Source organism: Panulirus ornatus, chromosome 6 (genome assembly GCF_036320965.1).
Source record: "Panulirus ornatus isolate Po-2019 chromosome 6, ASM3632096v1, whole genome shotgun sequence".
In the NCBI taxonomy this organism is placed as follows: domain Eukaryota; kingdom Metazoa; phylum Arthropoda; class Malacostraca; order Decapoda; family Palinuridae; genus Panulirus; species Panulirus ornatus.
Genome location: NC_092229.1, coordinates 37,357,466 through 37,382,292, shown reverse-complemented (window position 1 = coordinate 37,382,292; position 24,827 = coordinate 37,357,466). Strand labels below are relative to the sequence as shown.

Below are 24,827 nucleotides of genomic sequence, written 5' to 3'. Positions count from 1 at the left end.
CCACATTCTTCAACATTCCCAGAACCTTCACCCCCTTCCCCACCCTGTGAGTCACTTCCACTTTCATGGTTCCATCCGCTGCCAAATCCACTCCCAGATATCTAAAACACTTTACTTCCTCCAGTGTTTCTCCATTCAAACTTACCTCCCAATTGACTTGTCTCTCAACCCTACTGAACCTAATAACCTTGATCTTATTCACATTTAATCTCAGCTTTCTTCTTTCACACACCTTACTAATCTCAGTCACCACCTTCTATCATCTCTCACCCAAATCAGCCAAAAGCGCTGTATCATCAGTAAACAACAAGTGACTCACTTCCCAAGCCCTCTCATGCACAAGAGACTGCATACTTGCCCCTCTTTCCAAAATTCTTGCATTCACCTTCCTAATAACCCCATCCATAAACAAACAAACAACCATGGAGACACCATGCACCCCTGCCACAAACTGACATTCACTGGGAACTAATCACTCTCCTCTCTTCCAATTCGTACACATGCCTTACATCCTCGATAAATACTCTTCACTGTCCCTAGCAACTCATCTCCTACACCATATACTCTCAACACCCTCCACATCCCAACAACTCTATCATATGTCCTCTACAGATCCATAAATGCCACATACAAATCCACCTGCTCTTCTAAGTATTTCTCACATACATTCTTCAAAGCAAACACCTGATCCACTCATCCTCCAACACTTCTGAAACCACAGTGCTCCTCCCGAATCTTCATCAATACCCTCCACACAACCCCCCAGGAACACTCAATAAACTTAATCCTCTATCCCCCCTGCCCTTACACAATGGCACCATACATGCATATCGCCAATCCTCAGGCACCTCACCACAAACCACATATGCATTGAATATCCTCACCAACAAGTCAACAACACAGTAAACCACCTTCTCAACAAATTCCACTGCAACACCATCCAAACTTGCAGCAGATGGAACCATGGAAATGGAAGTGAGTCACAGGGTGGGAGTAAAAACTTTTCATGGCTTCTAGCAACTTACCTCCCATGCCATTTACCCTTAAAACCTTCTACAAAGCATCTCTATCAACTCCATCAGATGCCTTCTCCAGATCCATGAATGCTACATACAACTCCATCTGTTTTTCTAAGTATTTCTCACATACATTCTTCAAAGCAAACACCTGATACACATATCCTTTACCACTTCTGAAACCACACTGCTATTCCCTGATCTGATGCTCTGTACATGCCTTTACACTCTCAATCAATACCCTCCCATATAGTTTCCCAGGAATACTTAACAAACTCATGCCTCTGTAATTTGAATACTCACCCTTATTCCCTTTGCCTTTGTGCACTAGCACTATGCATGCATTCTACCAATCCTCATACCCAGTTATGCTCTCCGAGATAATGTTCTTGACTTCCACACACTTCACAACTCTCCCAGAACCTTCGCCCCCTCCCCCACCTTGTGACTCACTTCCGCTTCCATGGTGCTATTCTCTGGTAAATCCACTCCCAAATATCTAAAACACTTCACTTCCTCTGGTTTTTCTCCATTCAAACTCACCTCCCAACTGACTCGTCCCTCAACCCTACTGAACCTAATAACCGTGCTCTTATTCACATTTACTTTCAGCTTTCTTTTTTCAAGCACTTTACCAAACTCAGTCACCAGCTTTTCCAGTTTCTCACTCGAATCAGCCACCAGCTCTATATCATCAGCGAACAACAACTGACTCACTTCCAAGCACTCTCATCCACATCAGACTGCATACTTGCTTCAGGAAAAATTTTTGCCTTATAGAATATGACTCTCAAATAGTAAGGGAAAATATATACATACTGAATGTACAAATACTGAGATTCCTGTATGTATAATAATATTTCTTGATGCTCCATTTACATGTACAAGGACATTACTGAAAATAGATATTAAACAGTACATTTATCTTTGTGTTTGATGATAGAGTGGCAGATATAGGGTGTTTTGGTCGAGGTGGTGTGCAAAGTGAGAGGGTTAGGGAAAATGATTTGGTAAACAGAGAAGAGGTAGTAAAAGATGAAAGCCGGCAAGGCAGCATGTTTGGATGGTATTGCAGTGGAATTTATTAAAAAAGGGGGTGACTGTATTGTTGACTGGTTGGTAAGGTTATTTAATGTATGTATGACTCATGGTGAGGTGCCTGAGGATTGGCGGAATGCTTGCATAATGCCATTGTACAAAGGCAAAGGGGATAAGAGTGAGTGCTCAAATTACAGAGGTATAAGTTTGTTGAGTATTCCTGGTAAATCATATGGGAGGGTATTGATTGAGAGGGTGAAGGCATGTACAGAGCATCAGATTGGGGAAGAGCAGTGTGGTTTCAGAAGTGGTAGAGGATGTGTGGATCAGGTGTTTGCTTTGAAGAATGTATGTGAGAAATACTTAGAAAAGCAAATGGATTTGTATGTAGCATTTATGGATCTGGAGAAGGCATATGATAGAGTTGATAGAGATGCTCTGTGGAAGGTATTAAGAATATATGGTGTGGGAGGCAAGTTGTTAGAAGCAGTGAAAAGTTTTTATCGAGGATGTAAGGCATGTGTGCGTGTAGGAAGAGAGGAAAGTGATTGGTTCTCAGTGAATGTAGGTTTGCGGCAGGGGTGTGTGATGTCTCCATGGTTGTTTAATTTGTTTATGGATGGGGTTGTTAGGGAGGTGAATGCATGAGTTTTGGAAAGAGGGGCAAGTATGAAGTCTGTTGTGGATGAGAGAGCTTGGGAAGTGAGTCAGTTGCTGTTCGCTGATGATACAGTGCTTGTGGCTGATTCATGTGAGAAACTGCAGAAGCTGGTGACTGAGTTTGGTAAAGTGTGTGAAAGAAGAAAGTTAAGAGTAAATGTGAATAAGAGCAAGGTTATTAGGTACAGTAGGGTTGAGGGTCAAGTCAATTGGGAGGTAAGTTTGAATGGAGAAAAACTGGAGGAAGTAAAGTGTTTTACATATCTGGGAGTGGATCTGGCAGCGGATGGAACCATGGAAGCGGAATCATAGGATGGGGGAGGGGGCGAAAATCCTGGGAGCCTTGAAGAATGTGTGGAAATCGAGAACATTATCTCGGAAAGCAAAAATGGGTATGTTTGAAGGAATAGTGGTTCCAACAATGTTGTATGGTTGCGAGGCATGGGCTATGGATAGAGTTGTGCGCAGGAGGATGGATGTGCTGGAAATGAGATGTTTGAGGACAATGTGTGGTGTGAGGTGGTTTGATCGAGTAAGTAATGTAAGGGTAAGAGAGATGTGTGGAAATAAAAAGAGCGTGGTTGAGAGAGCAGAGGAGGGTGTTTTGAAATGGTTTGGGCACATGGAGAGAATGAGTGAGGAAAGATTGACCAAGAGGATATATGTGTCGGAGGTGGAGGGAACGAGGAGAAGTGGGAGACCAAATTGGAGGTGGAAAGATGGAGTGAAAAAGATTTTGTGTGATTGGGGCCTGAACATGCACGAGGGTGAAAGGAGGGCAAGGAATAGAGTGAATTGGATCGATGTGGTATACTGGGGTTGACGTGCTGTCAGTGGATTGAATCAGGGCATGTGAAGCATCTGAGGTAAACTATGGAAAGTTGTGTGGGGCCTGGATGTGGAAAGGGAGCTGTGGTTTCGGGCATTATTGCATGACAGCTAGAGACTGAGTGTGAACGAATGGGGCCTTTGTTGTCTTTTCCTAGTGCTACCTCGCACACATGAGGGGGGAGGGGGATGGTATTCCATGTGTGGCGAGGTGGCGATGGGGATGAATAAAGGCAGACAATGTGAATTGTGTGCATGGGTATATATATGTATGTGTCTGTGTGTGTATATATATGTATACATTGAGATGTATAGGTATGTATATTTGCGTGTGTGGACGTGTATGGGGGTGGGTTGGGCCATTTCTTTCGTCTGTTTCCTTGCACTACCTCGCAAATGCGGGAGACAGCGACAAAGCAAAATAAATAAAATAAATAAATAACATCTATCTTTCTTTTCTTTTATTTCTGATGCCTGTTCTCTTTCGGAACTCCCTCAAGGGGGTGGCCGCAGCAACAGTCTCCATAACTAGTGAACTTTAGTGCTGCTTCTTAGCCTTTAGTGGCTCACCCTTAATAGGCCACTGGCAGAGGGCAAGTGTAGAGCATTGTTTGCAGAAGCTGCTACCTAATGTGTCTACTGACTACTTCTACCTAATGCCTCTACTTTATGTCCATAACAACAACTTCTACCTAACAATCCTGCCTAAATGTTCCTACCTACTACTTCTACCTACTGCTCCTACCCTTCTGCCAAAAGACAGGGCTAACACAGAGAGCTCACTGCATGAAAATCTAGAGTTACAAAGAATGAGCTGTGTATGTTAAGTGTTGTTAAGTGTTGTGTGTGACATGGAGAGACTGTAAGTTTGTGGACAAATTGCCAGTAGTGTACGTTTGGGTGAGGCAGAAAGAAAAGACAGCTACTTGGGTCTGAGGAGTGCAACTTGACAACCACTGAAGTGCTGGCCAACTAAGCAGCCATAACTACCCTCCCAATACCCTGGAGGGTAGTAATGGTTATATACCTCCCTGGTCATTGGTTGCCTACCAACTACCACCTACTACATAGTACGAACATGTAAATACATGCATATGTTCATAAAAAGTAGAACATATATAAAAGTAGAATATATATCAATTAAAAGTGCAAAATCATAACATAAATGCACAGTGAGGTGTATGTACATTGTGATGAAAGAACAGTTTACATTGTACAGCTGGCAAAGCCAAAGGGTGAATAAATTTTCATATGCAAAAGCCACAACACACATAAGTATCTTTAAACCATAATGTTTTTATATGATTTTTTCAGAAAGACACTCTTTTGTCAATATTCCTTTTTTGAAAAGTGCTACTCTGAGGACACATTCAATTTCTGGAGTAGTTGCAGTCACATGGATGAAACTATTCTCCAATTAAAGCAGCAATATGGCTGAACTAGGGCATACAGAGCAGTCAAAGGAGACCAGAGAAACATCTATGTGCCATCAGTGTGGAGAGAGGGCTCTGGTTTCAGTGCATTAGACATGACAGCAAGGCTACGGATGTTATGAGTGAATTAGGCCATTTCTTCATCTGTTACTAGTGCTGCCTCACAAACACAGGAAATGGAAAACATCTAAAAAAATAGAATGGTTGATTGGCTCAAAAACAGTCTCTGGATGCTCAAAAATAGTCTCCATCCAGAAAAGACTTTGGATTACATTAGCTTGTAGTGTTGCCTTTTGGTTTTAGATATCTTACTACCATTTATTTACTCTCACTTCTTTATAGTAATTATAAGGTACACTTCCTCACACTCTTCATGTCAGACTCACTTTCTTATTGTTTGGTTAGCCTTTTAATAAATGTAATTCAAATTTTTGATTTATCAAAGGCAGTGATACTTCTGAGTATTCAATCTGAATCCTGAGATGTTCCAATCCCAGCTACTATTAAACTCCTAAATATTGGCACAACCAAACTTTATATTCAAATGAACATCTTTCTGATGCCCATTTATACTCTCTCTCTCTCTCTCTCTCTCTCTCTCTCTCTCTCTCTCTCTCTCTCTCTCTCTCTCTCTCTTCTCCCACCCCCAGCCCCTTATTTGTACATAATAGGCCTGGTGAAGTGCAGACCCTCCAAAATCTTGAAAACAAGACTGCAGTTCAAGGAGCTCTGCTCGGCTGCAGGTTGTTGATCTGCTGTGTGAGTGTGTACTATCTATGCTTTTGTTTGTTTTTCTGTCTGTGTCTGTCACAGAGTCTATGTATGAAAAAGCAAGTTTTATGTTTAATGAAATAGTCAAAGATGTGCAATGTGTGAATAAAGTACATATATCTAATCTATATCTTACCTGATCAATCATAGCTAATAGGTCTTCCATGAAGAAAAATGCTACTGGGCCTGATTCTGGTGGTCCTCGAACTTTTAACTCAATAGCTTCCCCTCCTTCTTCTAATGTAAGGAGAGCTTCCAGAGGGCCTGAGCAGAATTTGGAACCACCACACCACTGGTACAAATCAGTATCTCTTTCGGGATATTCTTGCCAAGATCTCCGAAGCTGAACCTTCAGTTGTAAAAAGATATCAAATTTGTAGTTTTCTGCCAAGAATTTTTAGAATGAGGCAATAATAGCTCACATTTAAAAATAAGGAATAATCTGAAATTTACTTCAATGCACTGTTTAGGGTAACTGTATTTATATCATATCATTCTGAGTCTTGCAAATATCACTCTGAGTCTTGTAAATAAAAAATTAAACTTTTATGAACTATATTTATGATAAGTAATTTTCAGTCTTGTAAATGAAAAATCACCTTAAAAATACAGTTTGCACAATCTAAACCAAGCATATTAACTTAATTCCATCTGTGAGTCTTAAACTTTAGGTTCGATAACATCTAACTTTATCTACATGATAATATTTACAGGTACACCACTGATTTTCCGACACTCTTGGTTCCAAAGCCTTGTCAGATTAACCATTTTGCCGAACCAACCATGGTCACATAATAATAATTCATCAACACACCTCTAACCCACTAATAACACATCTATCACTTGTCTAAAGTATACCATGGACTGCTAGAAATCTAAATTAAGCAAATATTTAATGTTTGAGCACCCTAAGATGGCAAGTCTGTCCTTGAATTGAATCCAGTGGCATATCTAGAGTATGGCAGGTAGGGCAGGTGCCCTGGGCACCACTTGAAGGGGGACGCCAGTGGTGTAGTGGCGTTCTGGATCCAGACAATGATTTAGATCTTAAAGATTTAAATTTCTTGAACATGAAAACATATCTTTGGCATCTGGAACCACATCAATATCATCATTAGTTCAATAGTTATTTACAAAAATTGATATTTCCATAATGGAGTCCTGGATCCAGATAATGATTCGGATCGCTCCCAAAACCTAAACAATTGGTCCTTGTGTCATTTCTGCCTTTCTCTGATATTTTCATCAAAATTTTGTAATAAATTTTGTTGAAAGTTGCTCACAGACAAACAAACGCCGTTAAGAACATAATCTCCTTGGTGGAGGTAATGAAAATAAAAAATATTGGTGTAATATGTTTGGACATGCCCTGGTTCAATCCATTGACGGTACGTCGACCCCGGTATACCATATCGTTCCAATTCACTCTATTCCTTGCACGCCTTTCATCCTCCTGCATGTTCAGGCCCCGATCACCCAAAATCTTTTTCACTCCATCTTTCCATCTCCAATTTGGTCTCCCACTTCTCATACCCTCCACCTCTGACACATATATCCTCTTTGTCAATCTTTCCTCACTCATTCTCTCCATGTGACCAAACCATTTCAAAACACACTCTTCTGCTCTCTCAACCACACTCTTTGTATTGCCACACATCTCTCTTACCCTTTCATTAATTACTCGATCAAACCACCTCACACCACATATTGTCCTTAACCATCTCATTTCCAGCACACCCATCCTCCTCCGCACGACTCTTTCCATAGCCCAAGCCTCGCAACCATGTACAGCGTTGGAACCACTATTCCTTCAAACATACCCATTTTTGCTTACCAAGATAACATTCTCGACTTCCACACATTTTTCAACACTCCCAGAACTTTTGCCCCCTCCCCCCCACCCTATGATTCACTTCCACTTCCATGGTTCCATCCGCTACCAAATCCACTCCCAGATATCTAAAACACTTCACTTCCTCCAGTTTTTCTCCATTCAAACTTACCTCCCAACTGACTTGTCCCTCAACCCTACTGTTCCTAATAACCTTGCTCTTATTCACATCTACTCTCAGCTTTCTTCTTTCACACACTTTACAAAACTCAGTCACCAGCTTCTGCAGTTTCTCACCCGAATCAGCCCCATCCATAAACAAATTACACAACCATGGAGACATCACGCACCCCTGCCGCAAACCAACATTCATTGAGAACCAATCACTTTCCTCTCCTCCTACACGTACACATGCCTTACATCCTTGATAAAAACTTTTCACTGCTTCTAACAATTTGCCTCCCACACTATATATATTTAATACCTTCCACAAAGCATCTCTATCAACTCTATCATATGCCTTCTCCAGATCCATAAATGCTTCATACAAATCCATTTGCTTTTCTAAGTATTTCGCATATACATTTTTCGAAGCAAACACCTGATGCATATACAGAAAACCTACCAATATATGCTCATATATCTATTATTACTCATCTCAACATGACAGAGTTACATTATCATAATTTCAATCTATGTTCCTTAGGGCATTACGTATTTGCAATCCAAAGTTTATTGATGATGAGTTTGAGAAGATATATTCTATTGGATCTAAGTGAAAGTACCCTAGATCTTTCATTGATAAATCCCTTAAGTTAGCAAAGAAATCATTTTATAGAGTTAAGCCTAAACCTCACATTGACACCAAGAATCTTTTAGTTCTCCCTTTTAATAAAAATTTTACTTTACTTCCCATTTTACTTAAATCCCTTAATGTAAATGTTGACTTCAGTAACAATAATACTATAAAGAATATCTTTATCAGGAATTCACCAGAAAATTCTCCTGGATGCATCTATAAAGTGCCATGTAGAAATTGATAAGTTTTATCTTGGGAAAATTGGTAAGAATCTTTCTGTTACACTTAAGCAACATAAATACAGTATAAGAACGGGACAAGAAACAAATGCCTTGTTTAATTAAGTTAAAAACTATGATCATCGTATTGACTGGAGTATAGACATCTCAGTTATTAACTCTAACTCTATTAGCCACAAGAAATATCATTCAATCTTCTATTATCAAATACACAAAGAATTATAACTTTAATATTAGTGATGGTCTATACAAATTAGATAACTTTATTGTTGATAAAATTTGTAAAATGATAAGTCCATGAAAGCTTGTTGTCTCTCTTGGGCAATTGCATGTTTACCAAATGGCGTCCTAGATTTGTCTCTTCGATGTATATCAACTGATATATATTTCTCTTTTGTCTCTCCCCTGATAATGTGATTATTACATGAAAGTGCACTTGGGAACTTATGTTTCATTTTCCTCATGGACTAATAGGAATATCTTGATCATGCACAAAATTGTGATCCTTTCCAATAAATATATTTCTTATTCATTTATTATACTTTGTCGCTGTCTCCCTCGTTAACAAGGTAGTGCAAGGAAACAGATGAAAGAATGGCCCAACCCACCCACATACACATATATATACATAAACATCCACACACAGCACATATACATATCTATACATCGCAACATATACACATATATACACACACAGACATATACATATAAACACATGTACATAATTCATACTGTCTGCCCTTATTCATTCCCGTCGCCACCCCACCACACATGAAATGAAAACCCCCTCCCCCCGCATGTGCGCGAGGTAGCGCTAGGAAAAGAAAACAAAGGCCATATTCGTTCACACTCAGTCTCTAGCTGTCATGTATAATGCACCGAAACCACAGCTTCCTTTCCACATCCAGGCCCCAGAAAACTTTCCATGGTTTACCCCAGAAGCTTTACATGCCCTGGTTCAATCCATTGACAGCACGTTGACCCCGGTATACCACATCATTCCATTTCACTCTATTCCTTGTACGCCATTCACTCTCCTGCATATTCAGGCCCCGATAGCTCAAAATCTTTTTTCACTCCATCTTTCCACCTCCAATTTGGTCTCCCACTTCTCCTCCTTCCCTCCAACTCTGACACATATATCCTCTTGGTCAATCTTTCCTCACTCATTCTCTCCATGTGACCGAACCATCTGAAAACACCCTCTTCTGCTCTCTCAACCATACTCTTTTTATTACCACACATCTCTCTTACCCTTTCATTACTTACTCGATCAAACCACCTCACACAACATACTGTCCTCAAATATCTCATTTCCAGCACATCCACCCTCCTTCACTCAACTCTATCTATAGCCCACGCCTTACAACCATATATCATTGTTAGAACCACTATTCCTTCAAACATACCCAATTTTGCTTTCCAAGATGACGTTCTCGACTTCCACACATTCTTCAACACTACCAGAACTTTTGCCCCCTCCCCCACCCTATGATACACCTCTGCTTCCATGGTTCCATCCACTGCCAAATCCACTCCCAGATATCTAAAACACTTCACTTCCTCCAGTTTTTCTCCATTCAAACTTACCTCCCAAATGACTTGTCCCTCAACCCTACTGTGCCTAATAACCTTGCTCCTATTCATATTTACTCTCAGCTTTCTTCTTTCACACACTTTACCAAAATCAGTCACCAGCTTCTGCAGTTTCTTCCTGAATCAGCCACCAGCGGTGTATCATCAGCGAACAACAACTGCCTCACTTCCTAAGATCTCTCCTTCACAACAGGCTGCATACTTGCCCCTCTTTCCAAAACACTTGCATCCATCTCCCTAACATGCTCATCCATAAACAAATTAAACAACCATGGAGACATCATGCGCCCCTGCCGCAAACCAACATTCACTGACAACCACTCACTTTCCTCTCTTCCTTCACGTACATATGCAATACATCCATGATAAAACCTTTTCACTGCTTCTAACAACTTACCTCCCATACCATATGTTCTTAATACCTTCCACAGAGCATCTCTATCAACTCTATCATATGCCTTCTCCAGATCCATAAATGCTACATACAAATCCATTTGCTTTTCTAAATATTCTCAAATACATTTTTCAAAGCAAACACCTGATCCACACATGCATTACCACTTCTAAAACCACAATGCTCTTCCCCAATCTGATGCTCTGTACATGCCTTCACCCTCTTAATCAATACCCTCCCATATAATTTCCCAGGAATACTCAAAAAACTTATACCTCTGTAATTTGAGCACTCACTCTTATCCCCTTTGCCTCTGTACAATGGCACTATGCAAGCATTCTGCCAGTCCTCAAGCACCTCATCAGGCACCCCCTTTTTTAATAAATTCCACTGCAATACCATCCAAACCTGCTGCCTTGCCGGCTTTCATCTTCTGCAAAGCTTTTACTACCTCTTCTCTGTTTACCAAATCATTTTCCCTAACCCTCTCACTTTGCACACCAACTCAACCAAAACACCCTATATCTGCCACTCTATCATCAAACACATTCAACAAACCTTCAAAATACTCACTCCATCTCCTTCTCACATCACCACTACTTGTTATCACCTCCCCATTTGCGCCCTTCACTGAAGTTACCATTTGCTCCCTTGTCTTACGCACTTTATTTACCTCCTTCCAGAACATCTTTTTATTCTCCCTAAAATTTAATGATACTCTCTCACCCCAACTCTCATTTGCCCTCTTTTTCACCTCTTGCACCTTTCTCTTGACCTCCTGTCTCTTTCTTTTATACATCTCCCACTCAATTGCATTTTTTCCCTGCAAAAATCGTCCAAATGCCTCTCTCTTCTCTTTCACTAATAATCTTACTTCTTCATCCCACCACTCACTACCCTTTCTAATCAACCCACCTCCCAATCTTCTCATGCCAAAAGCAAGGTTATTTAATGTATGTATGACTCATGGTGAGGTGCCTGAGGACTGGCGGAATGCGTGCATAGTGCCATTGTACAAAGGCAAAGGGGATAAGAGTGAGTGCTCAAATTACAGAGGTATAAGTTTGTTGAGTATTCCTGGTAAATTATATGGGAGGGTATTGATTGAGAGGGTGAAGGCATGTACGGAGCATCAGATTGGGGAAGAGCAGTGTGGTTTCAGAAGTGGTAGAGGATGTGTGGATCAGGTGTTTGCTTTGAAGAATGTATGTGAGAAATACTTAGAAAAGCAAATGGATTTGTATATAGCATTTATGGATCTGGAGAAGGCATATGATAGAGTTGATAGAGATGCTCTGTGGAAGGTATTAAGAATATATGGTGTGGGTGGCAAGTTGTTAGAAGCAGTGAAAAGTTTTTATCGAGGATGTAAGGCATGTGTACGTGTAGGAAGAGAGGAAAGTGATTGGTTCTCAGTGAATGTAGGTTTGCAGCAGGGGTGTGTGATGTCTCCATGGTTGTTTAATTTGTTTATGGATAGGGTTGTTAGGGAGGTGAATGCAAGAGTTTTGGAAAGAGGGGCAAGTATGAAGTCTCTTGGGGATGAGAGAGCTTGGGAAGTGAGTCAGTTCTCGTTCGCTGATGATACAGCGCTGGTGGCTGATTCATGTGAGAAACTGCAGAAGCTAGTGACTGAGTTTGGTAAAGTGTGTGAAAGAAGAAAGTTAAGAGTAAATGTGAATAAGAGCAAGGTTATTAGGTACAGTAGGGTTGAGGGTCAAGTCAATTGGGAGGTGAGTTTGAATGGAGAAAAACTGGAGGAAGTGAAGTGTTTTAGATATCTGGGAGTGGATCTGGCAGCAGATGGAACCATGGAAGCGGAAGTGGATCATAGGGTGGGGGAGGGGGCGAAAATTCTGGGAGCCTTGAAGAATGTGTGGAAGTCGAGAACATTATCTCGGAAAGCAAAAATGGGTATGTTTGAAGGAATAGTGGTTCCAACAATGTTGTATGGTTGCGAGGCGTGGGCTATGGATAGAGTTGTGCGCAGGAGGATGGATGTGCTGGAAATGAGATGTTTGAGGACAATGTGTGGTGTGAGGTGGTTTGATCGAGTGAGTAACGTAAGGGTAAGAGAGATGTGTGGAAATAAAAAGAGCGTGGTTGAGAGAGCAGAGGAGGGTATTTTGAAGTGGTTTGGGCACATGGAGAGGATGAGTGAGGAAAGATTGACCAAGAGGATATATGTGTCGGAGGTGGAGGGAACAAGGAGAAGAGGGAGACCAAATTGGAGGTGGAAAGATGGAGTGAAAAAGATTTTGTGTGATCGGGGCCTGAACATGCAGGAGGGTGAAAGGAGGGCAAGGAATAGAGTGAATTGGAGCGATGTGGTATACCGGGGTTGACGTGCTGTCAGTGGATTGAATCGGGGCATGTGAAGCGTCTGGGGTAAACCATGGAAAGCTGTGTAGGTATGTATATTTGCGTGTGTGGACGTATGTATATACATGTGTATGGGGGTGGGTTGGGCCATTTCTTTCGTCTGTTTCCTTGCGCTACCTCGCAAACGCGGGAGACAGCGACAAAGCAAAAAATATATATATATATATATATATATATATATATATATATATATATATATATATGTGGTATACAGGGGTTGACGTGCTGTCAGTGGATTGAATCAAGGCATGTGAAGCATCTGGGGTAAACCATGGAAAGCTGTGTAGGTATGTATATTTGCGTGTGTGGACGTGTGTATGTACATGTGTATGGGGGGGTTGGGCCATTTCTTTCGTCTGTTTCCTTGCGCTACCTCGCAAACGCGGGAGACAGCGACAAAGTATAAAAAAAAAAAAAAAAAAAAAAAAAATATATATATATATATATATATATATATATATATTTATTTATTATACTTTGTCGCTGTCTCCCGCGTTTGCGAGGTAGCACAAGGAAACAGACGAAAGAAATGGCCCAACCCCCCCCATACACATGTATATACATACGTAAATACACGCAAATATACATACCTACACAGCTTTCCATGGTTTACCCCAGACGCTTCACATGCCTTGCTTCAATCCACTGACAGCACGTCAACCCCGGTATACCACATCGCTCCAATTCACTCTATTCCTTGCCCTCCTTTCACCCTCCTGCATGTTCAGGCCCCGATCACACAAAATCTTTTTCACTCCATCTTTCCACCTCCAATTTGGTCTCCCTCTTCTCCTTGTTCCCTCCACCTCCGACACATATATCCTCTTGGTCAATCTTTCCTCACTCATCCTCTCCATGTGCCCAAACCACTTCAAAATACCCTCTTCTGCTCTCTCAACCACGCTCTTTTTATTTCCACACATCTCTCTTACCCTTACGTTACTCACTCGATCAAACCACCTCACACCACACATTGTCCTCAAACATCTCATTTCCAGCACATCCATCCTCCTGCGCACAACTCTATCCATAGCCCACGCCTCGCAACCATACAACATTGTTGGAACCACTATTCCTTCAAACATACCCATTTTTGCTTTCAGAGATAATGTTCTCGACTTCCACACATTCTTCAAGGCCCCCAGGATTTGCGCCCCCTCCCCCACCCTATGATCCACTTCCGCTTCCATGGTTCCATCCGCTGCCAGATCCACTCCCAAATATCTAAAACACTTCACTTCCTCCAGTTTTTCTCCATTCAAACTCACCTCCCAATTGACTTGACCCTCAACCCTACTGTACCTAATAACCTTGCTCTTATTCACATTTACTCTTAACTTTCTTCTTCCACACACTTTTCCAAACTCAGTCACCAGCTTCTGCAGTTCCTCACATGAATCAGCCACCAGCGCTGTATCATCAGCGAACAACAACTGACTCACTTCCCAAGCTCTCTCATCCCCAACAGACTTCATACTTGCCCCTCTTTCCAAAACTCTTGCATTTACCTCCCTAACAACCCCATCCATAAACAAATTAAACAACCATGGAGACATCACACACCCCTGCCGCACCCCTACATTCACTGAGAACCAATCACTTTCCTCTCTTCCTACACGTACACATGCCTTACATCCTCGATAAAAACTTTTCACTGCTTCTAACAACTTTCCTCCCACACCATATATTCTTAATACCTTCCACAGAGCATCTCTATCAACTCTATCATATATATATATATATATATATATATATATATATATATATATATATATATTTATATATTTCTTTTTTTATACCTCGTCGCTGTCTCCCGCGTTTGCGAGGTAGCGCAAGGAAACAGACGAAAGAAATGGCCCAACCCACCCCATACACATGTACATACACACGTCCACACACGCAAATATACATACCTACACAGCTTTCCATGGTTTACCCCGGACGCTTCACATGCCTTGATTCAATCCACTGACAGCACGTCAACCCCTGTATACCACATCGCTCCAATTCACTCTATTCCTTGCCCTCCTTTCACCCTCCTGCATGTTCAGGCCCCGATCACACAAAATCCTTTTCACTCCATCTTTCCACCTCCAATTTGGTCTCCCTCTTCTCCTCGTTCCCTCCACCTCCGACACATATATCCTCTTGGTCAATCTTTCCTCACTCATTCTCTCCATGTGCCCAAACCATTTCAAAACACCCTCTTCTGCTCTCTCAACCACGCTCTTTTTATTTCCACACATCTCTCTTACCCTTACGTTACTTACTCGATCAAACCACCTCACACCACACATTGTCCTCAAACATCTCATTTCCAGCACATCCATCCTCCTGCGCACAACTCTATCCATAGCCCACACCTCGCAACCATACAACATTGTTGGAACCACTATTCCTTCAAACATACCCATTTTTGCTTTCCGGGATAATGTTCTCGACTTCCACACATTTTTCAAGGCTCCCAAAATTTTCGCCCCCTCCCCCACCCTATGATCCACTTCTGCTTCCATGGTTCCATCCGCTGACAGATCCACTCCCAGATATCTAAAACACTTCACTTCCTCCAGTTTTTCTCCATTCAAACTCACCTCCCAATTGACTTGACCCTCAACCCTACTGTACCTAATAACCTTGCTCTTATTCACATTTACTCTTAACTTTCTTCTTCCACACACTTTACCAAACTCCGTCACCAGCTTCTGCAGTTTCTCACATGAATCCGCCACCAGCGCTGTATCATCAGCGAACAACAGCTGACTCACTTCCCAAGCTCTCTCATCCCCAACAGACTTCATACTTGCCCCTCTTTCCAAGACTCTTGCATTTACCTCCCTAACAACCTCATCCATAAACAAATTTAACAACCATGGAGACATCACACACCCCTGCCGCAAACCTACATTCACTGAGAACCAATCACTTTCCTCTCTTCCTACACGTACACATGCCTTACATCCTCGATAAAAACTTTTCACTGCTTCTAACAACTTGCCTCCCACACCATATATTCTTAATACCTTCCACAGAGCATCTCTATCAACTCTATCATATGCCTTCTCCAGATCCATAAATGCTACATACAAATCCATTTGCTTTTCTAAGTATTTCTCACATACATTCTTCAAAGCAAACACCTGATCCACACATCCTCTACCACTTCTGAAACCACACTGCTCTTCCCCAATCTGATGCTCTGTACATGCCTTCACCCTCTCAATCAATACCCTCCCATATAATTTACCAGGAATACTCAACAAACTTATACCTCTGTAATTTGAGCACTCACTCTTATCCCCTTTGCCTTTGTACAATGGCACTATGCACGCATTCCGCCAATCCTCAGGCACCTCACCATGAGTCATACATACATTAAATAACCTTACCAATCAGTCAACAATACAGTCACCCCCTTTTTTAATAAATTCCACTGCAATACCATCCAAACCTGCTGCCTTGCCGGCTTTCATCTTCCGCAAAGCTTTTACTACCTCTTCTCTGTTTACCAAATCATTTTCCCTAACCCTCTCACTTTGCACACCACCTCGACCCAAACACCCTATATCTGCCACTCTGTCATCAGACACATTCAACAATCCTTCAAAATACTCATTCCATCTCCTTCTCACATCACCACTACTTGTTATCACCTCCCCATTTACGCCCTTCACTGAAGTTCCCATTTGCTCCCTTGTCTTACGCACCTTATTTACCTCCTTCCAGAACATCTTTTTATTCTCCCTAAAATTTACTGATAGTCTCTCACCCCAACTCTCATTTGCCCTTTTTTTCACCTCTTGCACCTTTCTCTTGACCTCCTGTCTCTTTCTTTTATACTTCTCCCACTCAATTGCATTTTTTCCCTGCAAAAATCGTCCAAATGCCTCTCTCTTCTCTTTCACTAATACTCTTACTTCTTCATCCCACCACTCACTACCCTTTCTAAACATATATATATATATATATATATATATATATATATATATATATATATATATATATATATATGTATATATATATATATATATATATATATATATATATATATATATATATATATATATATATACATTTATTCATTATTATACTTTGTTGCTGTCTCCTGCGTTAGTGAGGTAGCGCAAGGAAACAGACGAAAGAATGGCCCAACCCATCCATATACACATGTATATACATACACGTCCACACACGTACATATACATACCTATACATCTCAACACATACATATACATACACACACAGACATATACATATATACGTATATACATAATTCATACTGTCTGCCCTTATTCATTCCCGTTCCCACCCTGCCACACATGAAATAACAACCCCCTCCCCCCGCATGTGTGCGAGGTAGTGCTAGGAAAAGACAACAGAGACCACATTCGATCACACTCAGTCTCTAGCTGTACTGTATAATGCACCGAAACTACAGCTCCCTTTCCACATCCAGGTCCCATAAACTTTCCATGGTTTACCCAAGACGCTTCACATGCCCTGGTTCAATCCACTGACAGCACATCGACCTCGGTATACCAAATCATTCCAATTCACTCTATTCCTTGCACGCCTTTCACACTCCTGCATGTTCAGGCACCAATCACTCAAAATCTTTTTCACTCCATCTTTCCACCTCCAATTTGGTCTCCCATGCCTCGCAACCATACAACATTGTTGGAACCACTATTCCTTCAAACATACCCATTTTTGCTTTCCGAGATAATGTTCTTGACTTCCACACATTCTTCAAGGCTCCCAGGATTTTCGCCCCCTCCCCCACCCTATGATTCACTTCCGCTTCCATGGTTCCATCTGCTGCCAGATCCACTCCCAGATATCTAAAACACTTTACTTCCTCCAGTTTTTCTCCATTCAAACTTACCTCCCAATTGACTTGACCCTCAACCCTACTGTACCTAATAACCTTGCTCTTATTCACATTTACTCTTAACTTTCTTCTTTCACACACTTTACCAAACTCAGTCACCTAGCGGTTAGAATGCCTGCCTCTTGCACAGGGGTCCCGGGTTCGATCCTGGCTGTTGGAGGTTTGTATGTTCTATGAAGGTGCGCGTTCATATGCACTTTATTCGTATTCATATACCTCCGCGTTGTACAGTTAGGTCTGGTAAAACGCTATCAGCTGGCTATGTGCGCCTGTTGGGAAATAACTGGTATACACCCCGTTGCTCACCATTGAGAGGCGAAGGGTATTTGAGTACTTAGTATTCAAATAGTTGTTTCCTATTAGCCAGGCCCATAGCCTAGCAGTTAGCATGCCTGCCTCTTGCACAGGGGTTCCGGGTTCGATCCTGGCTGTTGGAGGTTTGCATGTTCTATGAAGGTGCGCGTTCATATGCACTTTATTCGTATTCATATACCTCTGCATTGTACAGTTAGGTTCGGTAAAACGCTATCAGCTGGGTATGTGCGCCTGTTAGGAAATAACTGGTATAGACCCCGTTGTTCACCATTGTGAGACGAAGGGTATTCGAGTACTTAGTATTCGAATAGTTGTTTCCTATTAGCCAGGCCCATAGCCTAGCGGTTAACATGCCTGCCTCTTGCACAGGGGTCCTGGGTTCGATCCTGGCTGTTGGAGGTTTGTATGTTCTATGAAGGTGTGCATTCACATGCACTTTATTCGTATTCATATACCTCCATGTTGTACAGTTAGGTTCGGTAAAACGTTATCAGTTGGCTATGTGCGCCTGTTGGGATATAACTGGTATAGACCCCGTTGCTCACCATTGTGAGACGAAGGGTATTCAAGTACTTAGTATTCGAATAGTTGTTTCCTATTAGCCAGGCCCATAGCCTAGCGGTTAGCATGCCTGCCTCTTGCACAGGGATCCCGGGTTCGATCCTGGCTGTTGGAGGTTTGTATGTCCTATGAAGGTGTGCGTTCATATGCACTGTATTCGTCTATATATGTATATATATATATATCTTTTTTTTTTTTGCTTTGTCGCTGTCTCCCGCGTTTGCGAGGTAGCGCAAGGAAACAGACGAAAGAAATGGCCCAACCCACCCCCATACACATGCCTTGATTCAATCCACTGGAAGCACGTCAACACCGGTATACCACATCGCTCCAATTCACTCTATTCTTTGCCCTCCTTTCACCTTCCTGCATGTTCAGGCCCCGATCACACAAAATCTTTTTCACTCCATCTTTCCACCTCCAATTTGGTCTCCCTCTTCTCCTCGTTCCCTCCACCTCCGACACATATATCCTCTTGGTCAATCTTTCCTCACTCATTCTCTCCATGTGACCAAACCATTTCAAAACACCCTCTCCTGCTCTCTCAACCACGCTCTTTTTATTTCCACACATCTCTCTTACCCTTACGTTACTTACTCGATCAAACCACCTCACACCACACATTGTCCTCAAACATCTCATTTCCAGCACATCCATCCTCCTGCGCACAACTCTATCCATAGTCCACGCCTCGCAACCATACAACATTGTTGGAACCACTATTCCTTCAAACATACCCATTTTTGCTTTCCGAGATAATGTTCTCGACTTCCACACATTCTTCAAGGCTCCCAGAATTTTCGCCCCCTCCCCCACCCTATGATTCACTTCCGCTTCCATGGTTCCATCCGCTGCCAGATCCACTCCCAGATATCTAAAACACTTCACTTCCTCCAGTTTTTCTCCATTCAAACTCACCTCCCAATTGACCCTCAACCCTACTGTACCTAATAACCTTGCTCTTATTCACATTTACTCTTAACTTTCTTCTTTCACACACTTTACCAAACTCAGTCACCAGCTTCTGCAGTTTCTCACATGAATCAGCCACCAGCGCTGTATCATCAGCGAACAACAACTGACTCACTTCCCAAGCTCTCTCATCCCCAACAGACTTCATACTTGCCCCTCTTTCCAAAACTCTTGCATTCACCTCCCTAACAACCCCATCCATAAACAAATTAAACAACCATGGAGACATCACACACCCCTGCCGCAAACCTACATTCACTGAGAACCAATCACTTTCCTCTCTTCCTACACGTACACATGCCTTACATCCTCGATAAAAACTTTTCACTGCTTCTAACAACTTGCCTCCCACACCACATATTCTTAATACCTTCCACAGAGCATCTCTATCAACTCTATCATATGCCTTCTCCAGATCCATAAATGCTACATACAAATCCATTTGCTTTTCTAAGTATTTCTCACATACATTCTTCAAAGCAAACACCTGATCCACACATCCTCTACCACTTCTGAAACCACACTGCTCTTCCCCAATCTGATGCTCTGTACATGCCTTCACCCTCTCAATCAATACCCTCCCATATAATTTGCCAGAAATACTCAACAAACTTATACCTCTGTAATTTGAGCACTCACTCTTATATATATATATATATATATATATATATATATATATATATATTCTTTTTGTTTCTTTCAAACTATTCGCCATTTCCCGCATTAGCGAGGTAGCGTTAAGAACAGATGACTGGGCCTTTGAGGGACTACCTTCACCTGGCCCAATTCTCTGTTCCTTCTTTTGGAAAATTAAAAAAAAAATGAGAGGGGAGGATTTCCAGCCCCCCGCTCCCTCCCCTTTTAGTCGCCTTCTACGACACGCAGGGAATACGTGGGAAGTATTCTTGCTCCCCTATCCCCAGGGATAAATATATATATATATATATATATATATATATATATATATATATATATATATATATATATATATATATATATTCATTTATTTTGCTTTGTTGCCGTCTCCCGTGTTAGCGAGGTAGCGCAAGGAAACAGACGAAAGAATGGCCCAACCCACCCACATACACATGTATATACATAAACGTCCACACAAGCAAATATACATACCTATACATCTCAACGTATACACATATATACACACACAGACATATACATATGTACACATGTACACAATTCATAGAGTGCCTTTATTCATTCCCATCACTACCCCGCCACACATGAAATAACAACCCCCTTCCCCCGCATGTGCGCGAGGAAGTGCTAGGAAAAGACAATAAAGGCCACATTCGTTCACACTCAGTCTCTTGCTGTCATGTAATAATGCACCAAAACCACAGCTCACTTTCCACACCCAGGCCCCACAGAACTTTCCATGGTTTACCTCATATACTTCACATGCCCTGGTTCAATTCACTGACAGCACGTTGACCCCGGTATAACACATCGTTCCAATTCACTCTATTCCTAGCACACCTTTCACCCTCCTGCATGTTCAGGCCCCGATCACTCAAAATCTTTTTTACTCCATCTTTCCATCTCCAATTTGGTCTCCCACTTCTCCTCGTTCCCTTCAACTCTGACACATATATCCTTTTGGTCAATCTTTCCTCACTCATTCTCTCTATGTGACCAAACCATTTCAAAACACCCTCTTCTGCTCCCTCAACCACACTCTTTTTATTACCACACATCTTTCTTACCCTATCATTACTTACTCGATCAAACCACCTCACACCACATATAGTCCTCAAACATCTCATTTCCAGAACAATAACCCTCCTCTGCACAACTCTATCTATAGCCTAAGCCTCGCAGCACATCCACCCTCCTCTGCACAATTCTATCTATAGCCCACTCCTCGCAAACATATAACATTGTTGGAACCACTATTCCTTCAAACATACCCATTTTTGCTTTCCGAGATAACGTTCTCAACTTCCACATATTCTTCAACGCTCCTAGAATGCCCCCTTCCCCACCCTATGATTCACATCCGCTTCCATGGTTCCACCAGCTGCCAAATCCACTCCCAGATATCTAAAACACTTCACTTCCCCCAGTTTTCCTCCATTCAAACTTACCTCCCAATGGACTTGTCCCTCAACCCTACTGTACCTAATAACCTTGCTCTTACTCACATTTACTCTCAACTTTCTGCTCTAGCACACTTTACCAAACTCAGTCACCAGCTTCTACAGTTTCTCACCCGAATCAGCCACCAGCGCTGTATCATTAGCGAACAACAACCGACTCACTTCCTAAGCTCTCTCATCCATAACAGACCGCATACTTGCCCCTCTTTCCAAAACTCTTGCATTCACCTCCCTAACAACCCCATCCATAAACAAATTAAACAACCATGGAGACATCACACACCCCTGCCACAAACCTACATTCACTGAGAACCAATCACTTTCCTCTCTTCCTACACGTACACATGCCTTACATCCTCGATAAAAACTTTTCACTGCTTCCAACAACTTGTCTCCCACACCATATATTCTTAATACCTTCCACAGAGCATCTCTATCAATTCTATCATATGCCTTCTCCAGATAAATAAATACTACATACAAATTTATTTGCTTTTCTAAGTATTTCTCACATATATTCTTCAAAGCAAACTCCTGATTCACACATCCTCTACCACTTCTGAAACCACACTGCTCTTCCCCAATCTGATGCTCTGTGCATGCCTTCACCCTCTCAATCAATACCCTCCCATATAATTTCCCAGGAATATTCAACAAACTTATATCTCTGTAATCTGAGCACTCACTTTCATCCCTTTTGCCTTTGTACAATGGCACTATGCAAGCATTCCACCAATCCTCAGGCACCTCACCATGAGTAATACATACAATGATTATCCTTACCAACCAGTCAACAACAGTCACCCCCTTTTTTAATGAATTCCACTGTAATGCCATTCAAACCCACTGCCTTGCCGATTTCATCTTTCGCAAGACTTTCACTACCTCTTCTCTGTTTACGAAATCATTCTCCATAACCCTTTCACATTGCATACTACCTCGACCAAAACGCCCTATATCTGCCACTCTATCATGAAACACATTCAACAAACCTTCAAAATACTCAATCCATCTCCTCATATCACCATTACTTGTTATGACATCCCTATTAGCCCCCTTCATTGATGTTCCCATTTGTTCTCTTGTCTTACGCACTTTATTTACCTCCTTCCAAAACATCTTTTTAAATTCCAAAAAATTTAATGATACTCTCTCACCCCAACTCTCATTTGCCCTCTTTTTCACCTCTTGCACCTTTCTCTTGACCTCCTGTCTCTTTCTTTTATACATCTCCCACTAATGTCCAGTATTTCCCTACAAAAATTGTCCAAACGCCTCTCTCTTCTCTTTCACTAATAATCTTACTTCATCCTACTACCCTTTCTAATCTGCCCACCTCCCACCCTTCTCATGGCACAAGCATCTTTTGTGCAAGCCATCACTGCTTCCCTAAATACATACCATTCCTCCCCCACTCCCCTTACCTCCTTTGTTCTCACCTTTTTCCATTCTGTACTCAGTCTCTCCTGGTACTTCCTCACACAAATCTCCTTCCCAAGCTCGCTTACTCTAACCACTCTCTTCACCCCAACATTCTCTCTTCTTTTCTGAAAACCTCTACAAATCTTCACCTTCACCTCCAAAAGATAATGATGAGACATCCTACCAGTAGCACCTCTCAGCACATTAACATCCAAACGTCTCTTTTTCGCATGCCCATCAATTATCACATAATCCAATAAAGCTCTCTGGCCATCTCTCCTACTTACATATGTAAACTTATGTATAACTCTTTTTAAAACAGGTATCCCCAATCACCAGTCCTTTTTTAGCACACAAATCTACAAGCTCTTCACCATTTCCATTTACAACACTGAACACTCCATGTACACCAATTATTCCCTCAAGCACCACATTATTCACCATTGCATTCAAATCACCCATCACTATAACCCGGTCGCTTGCATGAAAACTATTAACACATTCACTAAGCTGCTGCCAAAACACTTGCCTCTCATGATCTTTCTTCTCATGCCCACTTGCATATGCACCAATAATCACCCATCTCTATCCATAAATTTCAGTTTTACCCATATCAATCTAGAGTGAATGTAGGTTTGCGGCAGGAGTGTGTGATGTCTCCATGGTTGTTTAATTTGTTTATGGATGGGGTTGTTAGGGAGGTGAATGCAAGAGTTTTGGAAAGAGGGGTAAGTATGCAGTCTGTTGTGGATCAGAGAGCGTGGGAAGTGAGTCAGTTGTTGTTCGCTGATGATACAGCACTGGTGTCTGATTCATGTGAGAAACTGCAGGTTATTAGTAGATATCTGGGAGTGGACTTGGCAGCGGATGGAACCATGGAAGCGGAAGTGAATCATAGGGTGGGGGAGGGGGCGAAAATTCTGGGAGCACTGAAGAATGTGTGGAAGTCGAGAGCATTATCTCCGAAAGCAAAAGTGGGTATGTTTGAAGGAATAGTGGTTCCAACAATGCTGTATGGTTGCAAGGCGTGGGCTATGGATAGAGTTGTGTGCAGGAGGGTGGATGTGCTGGAAATGAGATGTCTGAGGACAATATGTGGTGTGAGGTGGTTTGATCGAGTAAGTAATGTAAGGGTAAGAGAGATGTGTGGTAATGAAAAGAGTGTGGTTGAGAGAGCAGAAGAGGGTGTTTTGAAATGGTTCGGTCACATGGAGAGAATGAGTGAGGAAGGATTGACCAAGAGGATATATGAGTCAGAGGTAGAGGGAACGAGGAGAATTGGGAGACCAAATTGGAGGTGGAAAGATGGAGTGAAAAAGATTTTGAGTAATCGGGGCCTGAACATGCAGGAGGGTGAAATGTGGGCAAGGAATAGAGTGAATTGGATCGATGTGGTATACCGGGGTCGACGTGCTGTCAGTGAATTGAATCAGGGCATGTGAAGCGTCTGGGGTAAACCATGGAAAGTTGTGTGGGGCCTGGATGCGGAAAGGGAGCTGTGGTTTCGGGCGTTATTGCATGACAGCTAGAGACTGAGTGTGAATGAACGGGGCCTTTGTTGTCTTTTC

The 24,827-nt window shown here is 41.9% G+C and overlaps 1 protein-coding gene across 1 annotated transcript in view; it reads right to left on the bottom strand.

The window, feature by feature from the left end:
- Positions 1 to 24,827, bottom strand: part of LOC139748906 (death-associated protein kinase 1-like) — a 1,274,027-nt gene that overhangs the window by 75,283 nt on the left and 1,173,917 nt on the right. Inside the window, exon 25 of the mRNA XM_071662270.1 lies at positions 5,883 to 6,095. Within this exon, the coding sequence (XP_071518371.1) occupies positions 5,883 to 6,095 (213 nt within the window). The remainder of the gene's footprint in view (positions 1 to 5,882; positions 6,096 to 24,827) is intronic.